Below are 11,385 nucleotides of genomic sequence, written 5' to 3'. Positions count from 1 at the left end.
ATAATCTGTTAACTTATGTGACCAGATAAGATAGAGAATCATTGAAAATTATGATTTACTTACAATCAAACATCAAGAATAAAATTTGAGAAAGAGAATGTTAACAATAACAAAGACCATTAATAATAAAAATTGAATTGAATAAAAAAATATGGAATAGAAACACATCAATTGAAAGTCTGTTGGAAAAAACCAGAAATGGAGTGGTGAAAAACAGTGTGTTTGGGAAAGATGAAGATGATAATGTGAATAGAGAGAGATAGAGAAATAGAGAAAGATTGAGAGAATTGAATCATATGGCATTAACCTTTCAACTATGACATGCAATGTCTATTTATAGGGTACCAATTGGAACCACAAACAGGCCCAAGAATAACAGAAAAAACAGAATTGCAAAAACAACTTATTTCCAAAACAACTTATCCAATAAGCTGTTTTCACTGCAGTGCTTTTTAAAGCTTCTATCAAGCATTTGAATTATTAAGGACTTCCAATACACCACCTTAATTCAAATGCTCCACACTCATCATGCTCAACTTCTTCACAAGTCTCTTGAACACATCACTTGTCACGCCTTTCGTTAACAAGTCTGCGACTTGTTCTTCGCTTCTGCAGTACCCTAAACGCAACTGTCCGGAGCTCACCAATTCTCTCAAATAGTGGAATCGCATTTCAATATGCTTGCTCCTCCCATGTGCTATGGGATTCTTAGCAAGGTTTATCGCTGAAATATTGTCCACAAGTAGCAAAACAACCTCATTTCTACTGCTGTCCAACTCCTTACATAGATTCACCAGCCACACAGCTTGGCATGCACACATCGACGTTGCTATATACTCGGCCTCGCAAGAAGAGAGGGCTACAACCGGTTCCTTTTTCGAACACCAAGAGATTGGTGCCTTACCGAACATAAAGAGATACCCCGCCGTAGACTTTCGATCATCCTTATCTCCGCACCAATTGGAATCGGTGTATCCGAGTAACTCACAACTTCTGCCCATGTCGCTTGCCGGAAACAAAATTCCACAACCAAGAGTACCTTTCACATATCTAAGGATCCTCTTAACTGCTGCCAAGTGTGATACCTTCGGCCTCTCCATGAATCTACTCGCAATACCGACACTAAACGCCAAATCTGGCCGCGTATTGCACAAGTAACGCAATGATCCTATCAATCTCCGGTATTTAGTAGGATCCACATCTTGTTCTTCTTCACTCTTGGACAGCTGTAATCGTGTCTCAGCTGGTGTTGTGGCAGCATTGCAATGCTCTATATCACACCTCTTCAGAATTTCCATGGCATACCTTCTTTGGTGCATGAGCAGTCCCAATTTTGTCCTTTGGAACTCTATGCCTAAGAAGTATTTCATGATACCAAGATCACTCATTTCAAATTCCTTCGTAAGCTCTCCTTTGAACTTTGAAATGTTCTTTTCACAGTTGCCGGTAATCAACAAATCGTCCACATAAAGACAAAGAATGATTACTCCCTCACTTGCATCCGGTTTCACATAAACTCCATGTTCGGATACGCATTTCTTGAAACCAACATCGCTAAGAAATCCATCTATGCGTTTGTTCCAAGCTCTTGGAGCTTGTTTCAAACCATAGAGTGCCTTCCTCAACTTATGGACCTTTGCCTCTTGATTTTTGATCACAAAACCAGGTGGTTGTCTCACATATACCTCCTCATCAAGTGGACCATTCAAAAACGCAGATTTGACGTCCATTTGATACAACGGCCAGCTGTTGTTATTTGCCATCGCAACAACTAACCGAATGGTTTCATGCCTTGCAACTGGAGCAAACACTTCATCGAAGCCTATCCCTTCCTTTTGCAAAAATCCCTTCGCTACTAATCGAGCTTTATGCTTGATTATCTCGCCTTTCGGATTCGCTTTCACTTTGTAGACCCACTTCACACCTATCGCCTTTTTACCTTTCGGTAAATCAACCAACATCCAAGTATTGTTCTTCTCAATCGAATTCAGTTCTTCTTTCATCGCACACATCCACTTTGGATCGCTTAATGCCTCCTCCGTATTCACCGGTTCGGATTCGGCCATTAGAGCGAAGTGAATAAGATCACCCTCATTGTTGATCTCGCTATCTCGGAATAATTCACAATCACAGAGTCTTTGAGGCAATCCTCTTTGCCTTGTTGGTCGTCTACTTGATTCACCTGTTTCGGTTACAAAAGGTTGTTGTACAGTACCTTCAGCAAGCTGAGAATTCAAATTTTCCTGCATGAAATCGATTTCACCTTGAGGCAAATCGATTTCAACATCACCAGAACCAGTTCCAGCAGCTCCAGAATGCTGATTTTCCTGCATGAAATCGATTTCATCTTGAGGCAAATCGATTTCCTGAACTGATATGGCAGATTTTCTGCTGTCAAACTGCCGAAACTCGTCCACGATCACATCTCGACTTATCACAATCTTCTTGTTACTCATATCAAACAGCTTGTAGCCTCCGGTAGGATGATAACCAACCAGCAACATCATTTCACCCTTGTCATCTAATTTCTTTCGAATCTGACCCGGAATATGTCGAAACGCTACCGAACCGAAAACACGCAAGTGACTCAAACTTGGCTTGTGTCCACACCATACCTCTTCTGGAGTAACCTTGTCCAGCTTCTTTGTAGGACACCTGTTTATCAAATAGGCAGCTGTAGAAACAGCTTCTCCCCACAACTCTTTCGGAAGATTTTTCGCTTTCAACATGCTACGCACCATGTTCATAATCGTCCGATTTTTTCTCTCGGCAACACCATTTTGCTGAGGCGTATAGGGTGGTACAACCTCACGCACAATACCCTCATCGTCACAATAACTCCCAAATTCCCTCGAAGTAAATTCTCCTCCTCCATCGGTTTTGAGAATTTTGAGTTTGTGACTACTTTGTCGCTCAACCATGGATTTAAATCGTTTGAACATATCAAACACCTCATCCTTCCTCTTGATTAGATAAATCCACAGCTTCCTACTGAAATCATCATTAAACGTGACAAAGTATCGGTTACCTCCATACGAATTGACTTGCATCGGCCCACACACGTCCGAATACACCACCTCAAGAAGATGCTTGGTCCTATGACCTGTATTCTTGCTGAAAACACTCTTGTGTTGCTTCTCTTGAACACATTCAACACACAACTCAGTTGGAACCACGATTCTTGGCAGCCCGATCACCATACCATGTCTATGCAACGCGTCGAGGTCTCGAAAATTGAGATGACCAAGACGGTAATGCCACAACCATTCCTCACGACTTGCCGCTGTAGCTAAACATCGATGCTCCATTACTTTCAATGCTATCTTGAAAGTTCGATTGGCAGCCATCGGTGCTTTAAGTACCAAAACTCCCTTTCGGTCCAAAACGCGCAATACCTTGTTTTCCATGCGAATAATGTAATCTTTCTCGAGTAGTTGGCCAATGCTCAAGAGATTACATTTGATTCCTGGAATGTACAGCACATCCTTGATTAATGAACGACCACCATCTTTCTTCACGATCAAGACATCTCCAACGCCATCGGCGGATAACGTCGTATCATCGGCAAATCTCACTTTATTCTTCGTGGCTTGATTGATCTTGACAAACCAATCCTTTCTTCCCGTCATATGAGTCGAACAACCAGAATCCAAGTACCACTCATCGCTACTTTGAATTCCATCTCGAACCATTACCATTGCGTTTTTCTCCGAACGCGTTTCTGCAGAATTGTCTGCACTGCTGCCACTGCTGTCCAGCCCTTCTCTCATGTCATAATTCTCTTCCGTGATCATCACAAGAAGCGTATTATCATCATTCGCTTCTTCCCTAGCAAACTTTGCCTCATCCGCGCGATTTTCTCTTCGTTTCGCGTGGCAATACTTTGCGAAATGCCCAAGCTTTTGACAATTGTAACACTTCACGTTACTTTTGTCGAATGGCTTGTGGGTTCCTTGATCACCCTCCTTGGAGCTTCCCTCACCTTTTTGCCCCTTTGAATTTTGTGAATCTCTACCACCAAAATTCTGGAAATTGGACTTCCCTCTCGGATGCCCTTTCCTCTCCGATCGTTTACTTTTCTCATGAAGTCGCGCTTGCAATGCTATTTCCGACTTCGCTTTATCGTTTCCCCTCTCATCCATTCGTTGTTCATGAGCTTCTAGTGAGCTTTGAAGCTCCTCCTTCGACAACGACGATAAATCCTTCGATTCTTCAAGCGCAACGACAATGTTGTCGAATCTTGGCGTTAAAGAACGCAAGATCTTCGACACAACATTCTGCTCTACCGTAGTTTCCCCGCACGACTTGATTTGATTCACCACACGTGTAATACGCGTCACATAATCGTTTATCGGCTCCTTGTCCTCCATTTGCATTAACTCGAACTGTCGCTTGTGAGTTTGTAACCTCACCACTTTGGCTTTGACAGCCCCTGCATAAGCCTTCTCAAGAATCTCCCACGCTTGCTTTGCGGAATCGCAATCGCCTACTTTTTCAAAGTTGTCACCATCGACACAAGAATGGATCAAGAACAGCGCTTTGTAATCCTTCTTTTTCTCTTCTTTGAACGTAGCCTTTTGAGCATCCGTAGCTCCTTCGACGAGAGACGTAACACCATCTTTGATCACCTCAAGAACGTCTTGATAGCCGAACAAAACCTTCATTTGCTTCGCCCATTTGTCGTAGTTTTTCGAGTCAAGGATTGGAAGATTGGTAGGTATTTTATCGTTTGAAACGGACATGATTGCAGCGGAATTGGATCAGAACCAAAGCTCTTGATGCCAAATGTTGGAAAAAACCAGAAATGGAGTGGTGAAAAACAGTGTGTTTGGGAAAGATGAAGATGATAATGTGAATAGAGAGAGATAGAGAAATAGAGAAAGATTGAGATAATTGAATCATATGGCATTAACCTTTCAACTATGACATGCAATGTCTATTTATAGGGTACAAATTGGAACCACAAACAGGCCCAAGAATAACAGAAAAAACAGAATTACAAAAACAACTTATTTTCAAAACAACTTATCCAATAAGCTGTTTTCACTGCAGTGCTTTTTAAAACTTCTATCAAGCATTTGAATTATTAAGGACTTCCAATAAAGTCCTCAATCTTTTTGAATTGAAACACCTTAATAATAAAAATTGAATTGAAAAAACATGCACCATTATGAATAATAAAAAATGTATAGAAACAAAGAAGAAATAGGAGATGCATTCTTTATTTTTCTCATCCACTTTGTTTTTATAAGATTATCATTTGAATTGCACAAACAATAACAATTGAAAGTTCCATATGATTGGTTCACCTATATATCATTCATATGACTGAAAAAATAAAATACTGTTAACCAAGTGACAATAAAAGATATAATTAAATAATATTTAGATTAAAAGATCTAGAAAATATGATTTTGAAACTGTCTCATTTTCTGCAAAACAAAATTGCTTTTGAAATGAAAATAGAACCCAAATCTGTTAGAAAAACTGATCCCAAACACTAGTTAATTAGGCCTATATCATGACTGCTGCATTTTTTTTAATTTTTCAATCAATGAATTTTTTTTTCTTTTTTCTTTTGTTAATTGATGAGGAGAAAATATTTTCCTGCAACTTTCTTAACAGAAAACATTCAAAAGTTCAATCATATAAAAACGAATACAAATTTTACATTCTAAATTTTAAATAGGAAGGAATAAAAAATGTTTCAATTTGATAATAAAATAAATTACTGTTTTTTAACAATGACAATCATCATTATGACTATCATCAATCACCACTTCATTTACTATATTTTGATTGCAATCCCTTAAAACTATATGTTAAAATATTATTTTGAAATTTTTTCCAGCAATCCCTTAAAAGTTTAGACATCGTTTAATATAATAAAAATATTTATTTTTAGATCAATCAACTATAAACGTTAAATCATTAGAAAGTTTTGACTTTAATCAAAAATTACTTTTTAAAGTTCACATATGAATGATTGCAATTTATGGACAGTACGGTGAGACTCTTACTACAATAAATTATATATTCAAGGTATCTATATTTATGTTTTGGAAATTTAAAAACTTAAAGCTAAAACTAATTTTAGGTATTGTTTTGGGTGGTTATTTGTTTTCAACATTTTAAAAATTAAAGTTAGTTTTTATTTTGAGTTTTAAAATTTTTAAAATCAAAATTAATTTCAATTTAAAATTATAAAATTTTGAAAAATTAAAACCAGTTTCAAACATAAATATGATAAAGATATCTTAATTTAAATAATTCATATCAATAAATCTATAAAATAATGTAATTGTTTAATACTCCATCCATTTTTTATTATAAGTCATTTTTGACTTTTCACATGTATTAAGAAATAAGTAATGCTAACTTGTATCCTAGGGGAACTAAAGAAAATAATTTTGTGTTGAAAATTGTGTATTGATTTTAACAAAGGTATAAAATTAATTTTATAATTGATTTTTTAATACAATTTTTTTACAAGTGGGTGTCTTATCTTGTTCTTCTATGGCACAAGTTAGCATTATCCGTAAGAAATATAATAATTGTAATAGGAAAAAGAGAAATTATGAAGTATTTTACAAAATTGTCCATCATTAATGATATTGAAAAGATAAATTTATATAATTAAAAGAAAAGAATAATAAACATTTAAGGGTATAATAGGAAAAATAATATTATTATTTATATTATAAATAACTTATATTGTGGTACAAAATATATTTTCAAAATGACTACTAATAAAAAAAAACAGATAGTAATAATTTTAATAATAATGGTTAAAAGTGGTGGATATCTACGAAGAGTTTTTGCTCCAAATACCCCAAATTTGAAAAAAAATTCCTGATATGCCCTGTTTTGAAAAAAAATTCCCAGATTGCCCCCTTTTTCTCTTGGGCCTCGTCACTTGAAGTGACGAGGGGGTGCTGAACGAAATTATGCCTCAAGGGCTCGGCATATGGATTGACGAGGGATTGAACCAAAATTTATGGCCTCATGGGCTCGTCACTTGAAGTGACGAGCTGCTAAAGGAAATTCTTTTTTTTTTGTTTTTATTTTAAATAGTATATTAAATTGTAATTATAATTAATATAATTGTTTTTTAAATATTAATTCTATATTTAATTAATATAATTGATTTAATTAAAAATAATAATAATTTATTTATAAAAAAATATTTAAAATAAATAATAAATAATTTATAATAAATAGTAAATAGTAAATAATAATAATTATTATTATAATAATAATTTGTGATATTGTTATTTTTGAAATATTATTAATAAAAATGAATAATTTTTAGAATATTAATAATAGAAATAGTTGGTGTTTTATATATTAATAATAAAAATGTTATTTTTCCCTCCATAATGTAAATCTTTTTTTGGGAATGATATTTTTCCCGCCAAAAAGTTTTTGTGTTTTTACTGTCTCGGCCAATGATTTGCCGAGTATTCACTTATTAATTTTTGTATAAGTAGCAGAACTGGTAGAAATGAAACTCACACCACCAAATCCTTTCTTTAGTTCATAATGTCTGTTTGTGGTCTTGTATTTTATGGACACGGTGAAAAAATGAGTGTTTGCCTTGATCCGCAATGGAATTTCAGAACACTGATTTCTGCCATCCACACTGGCTTCCGACAGTTGGGCGGGCGTCGTATGAAGGTGAGGAAAGTAGAGTATCGTTGTCCATACATAACGTTGACTGATGCAAGCCCCGATGGTACGTACATGTATTACCTGGATCGTATAGAAAATGATGAAGATGTCCAATGTATGTTTTCGGCACATAGTGGTGAAGTTAATAGAGGAGTTGAAGGTCCACTTGTGTTGGTTGTTGTTGTTGATTAGTTTTTTAATTACCACTTGTGTTGGTTGTTGTTGTTGTTTAGTTGATGTGGTCGTACTTTGTAACCAGAAGCCTTTGATTATCAAATGTATTTCATAAATGTTTGTTCCCAAAAGACATTAGAAATACAAAATGGTTTATATATATTATGTGCATAGTAGTTAATAAATAAATAAATAAACATAGTCATCTGAACGAATATTTAAAACAACAAGATAATCATCTGGAAGGTCGTTGGGATGATCCTGCAACATTAGGACATTTCCTACGCATGTGTCCTATTTCGCGACAAATTCCACACCTTCTCTTCTCCTTCTCAACGTCGTCCATCTCGGTTCTAATCCTGGTGCTGTTTGGGCGCCCTTTCTTCCTCCTTCTCATAGAGTCGTCGTGGCAAAGAGTATATCCTTCATATTGTGGCCAATTCTCCTCATGGGGAAGTCCTAGGAAACTCTCCTGATAGACCTTGAAGACGTTACGAATTTTGAAGACGTCTGGAATGTGAATGGAATAGTCCTGGCGTATGCTCGAACATGCTGCGATTACATGAGAGCAAGGTAAGTGAAATGCCTGAAATTTCCCACAGTCACAGTGTTGTTTCCTTAGATCAACGCTGAACGTTCCGGTTGGTCGACCGTCGTTATGATTAATCTTCTCTTGGACCATGAAATAAAATCTCTCTCGGTCGAACTGCATGACGTTATGCGTGTTAGCTTTGATGACTTCCTCAGCCATCCCCTTGTTGCAGTTATCAGTGAAAACCTGCCCAGAGGCTAACATTTTTGTCCACTGATGGCCTCTTCTACCAAATAGTGATCCTAAACGATAGTACGTAGATTTGACCAACGCAGTGATTGGAAGGTTCCGGGTTTCTTTCAACACGGCGTTCATTGCTTCTGCTAGGTTAGTTGTCATGTGACCCCAGCGTTGCCCTCCGTCAAATGCCCTTGCCCACTTCTCGCGAGGGATGTTGTCTATCCATGATAAAGCGTTGTTGTTTGTTCTTCGGATTTCCCCCCGGTAGTAGTTAAACGTTGCCTCTGTTAATGCATAACCCATGTTAACAACCATTTTCCGCAGATCCTTGTCTTTAATCTCCCGCATGAAGTTTTGCGCGATATGTCTGATGCAATAGACGTGTGATGAAGGAGGAAACTGCCATCCATTTTCCGGGTTGTTGTATGCACTCTTTATTGATTCATGCCTGTCTGATATTAGGCATAGGTTTGCTTGGGGGGTAACATGCATTCTCAAATTCTTAAGAAAGAAACTCCAGGCTTCCTTTGTTTCACTTTCAACCAATGCGAACGCTATCGGAAATATGTTTCCGTTCCCATCCTGTGCCACAGCCATCAGCAGAGTCCTTCTGTACTTGCCATACAACCAAGTTCCATCAACCTGCATAATTGGTTTACAATACGCGAAGCCACGTATACATGGTCTAAACGCCCAAAATAGACGATGAAATATCCTTTGGTCACCCAAGTATGAACCATCATTTGAAATCACAGGTAGGGTTTGTAATTCTATAATGGTACCTGGAAGATATGTTTTCATTACCAGTATCCACTGCGGAAGATCGTTGTAAGATGTCTCCCAATTTCCATAGAGCGACTCAATCGCCTTACACTTTGCAATCCATGCCTTTTTGTATGATATGATATACCGGTATTTCTCAACAACATGAGCAATGATAACCTTCACCTTAAGAGAAGTGTCCCGATTTACAAGCTCCATTATGCTCTTGCTAATCATCTCTGAACTGAGTTTTGTATGGTCTTGTGACATGGAAGTTGTTGTGCACGTATGAGGCCCACTAGACTTACCAACTCTCCACCTTGAGTTGCCCTTGCGCAAAGAGACCCTGCATTTGAAATTGCATGTTGCATTTCTACATTTGATGATAAAACGTACACTGTCAGATTTAACCACAGAGAAATCTAGACTACGTTTTATATGCCATTGTTGCAACGCCAGAAGACACTCTTCCTTATCTTCATACTCTATGCCCTCCTCAATTTCGTCAGAGTTGTGAGTTGGTATGGAACTGCCGAAAACGGAGGTTGGTTCGGCATCATCCAAACTTATATTTTGCATGTGCGCAGGTGGATTGTACAAACTAATTGGTTGCACTCTTAGTGCAACAGCCGGTGTGTCTAATATTTCCTCATTGCCATCGTCATCGCTAACACCGAAAAGATCTTCAAATCGAACCTCCTCAAGATCATCCTCACTATTCTCGCCCACTCTTAGTGCAACAGCCGGTGTGTCTAATTTTACTTTTAATTGCTACTTTTTTAATGCCAGATAAAAGTCACAATTTGTTGCATTCTTCTTGGATACCTTTAGTAGGAGACCTTGAAAAATGTAATTCATACAGTTGGGGTTCTGCTTGTTTGGCTACATTATATAGACATATGTGCAAGGCGGTCCATAGAGGAGTAAAGAGCATAGGAGGATGTGTGGTATTACTATCTGTATGGGCATTCACACGCATACCCTTGATAGCCCCAGTTAGTAACGAGGTTCCATCATTTCCTTATGCATTAAGGTAACGATTTACTTTTAAATCCAATTTAAATTTATTCAAATTATTTATACATCACTTTAACGTATTTTTGTATTTTTTTTTAATATGCAAGATGGTGCAAACGAGGTATGAATTATCGAACTAATCCTCGACATCATTTACAAGGGTACCGTGTTGCAATAGAACACATGGAAGAAAAAGATGTAAGAATGATTATTTATAATATTTAACTTATTTAAATTTATTATATACATTCTAATATTTATTATAATATTAAACTTATTTAAATTTATTGTATACATTCTAATATTAATTATAATATTAAAGTTATTTATTTTTAACATTCTAATAGTTATATTTCTTTTAACAGTTTATTTGGAGGCCGTACATACAATATCCAGTGCCTGATTATAATGACAGCCGAGTCTGGAGTGCAACAACATACATCGTATGTTTCTATACCGTTGAGATGCATCAGACGGATCGAGTCAAACTCCAATTTGGATTTGAACAACAAATACCGTCTCCTCCAAGATGTCTAAGTGAACACCATAACATGACTATGGTCAAAGCTTGGGACACGCATTGGCAAGATTTAAATAAAGAAGAGCTGAAAGAATGGAAAAGAAGAAGGCATTTGGTGTTACAAGGAAACTCGGTCAATGGTGAGTCTAAGCCGGATAGACAATACATGAATTGGTTTTTATCAATTCCTTTTATGCACGTTGCTCCGACACAATTTTTGGATGATCCCCGTCAACGTGTAGCTTCCGCAACCCAACACACAACCCAACACACAACATCACCCCCACAACAACATAACCAACCATCCTCCTCAGCTCAACCAACATACCAACAACATAACCAACCATCCTCCTCAGCTCAACCAACATACCAACACATCCAGACCACCCAACAACACACCTTTTATTCCACCTCAACCCAACACCATAATCCCCAAACTCCATTCCCTCCAACAAACTACTTTAACAAC

General features: G+C 37.1%; 1 protein-coding gene across 1 annotated transcript; it reads right to left on the bottom strand.

The window, feature by feature from the left end:
• Positions 1 to 8,080: 8,080 nt before the first annotated feature.
• LOC127123655 (uncharacterized) lies at positions 8,081 to 10,237 on the bottom strand. Its single transcript, XM_051053856.1, has 2 exons — positions 10,205 to 10,237; positions 8,081 to 10,150 (listed from the first exon to the last, which is right to left on the bottom strand). Exons 1-2 carry the CDS (start codon positions 10,235 to 10,237, stop codon positions 8,081 to 8,083), a joined length of 2,103 nt encoding a protein of 700 aa, XP_050909813.1.
• Between the last annotated feature and the right edge of the window lie 1,148 nt (positions 10,238 to 11,385).

The sequence above is a fragment of the Lathyrus oleraceus genome, chromosome 2 (assembly GCF_024323335.1).
Source record: "Lathyrus oleraceus cultivar Zhongwan6 chromosome 2, CAAS_Psat_ZW6_1.0, whole genome shotgun sequence".
Classification (NCBI taxonomy): Eukaryota; Viridiplantae; Streptophyta; class Magnoliopsida; order Fabales; family Fabaceae; genus Lathyrus; species Lathyrus oleraceus.
The sequence above is the reverse complement of the archived record's forward strand: the minus strand, read 5'-3'. Positions and strand labels throughout refer to the sequence as shown.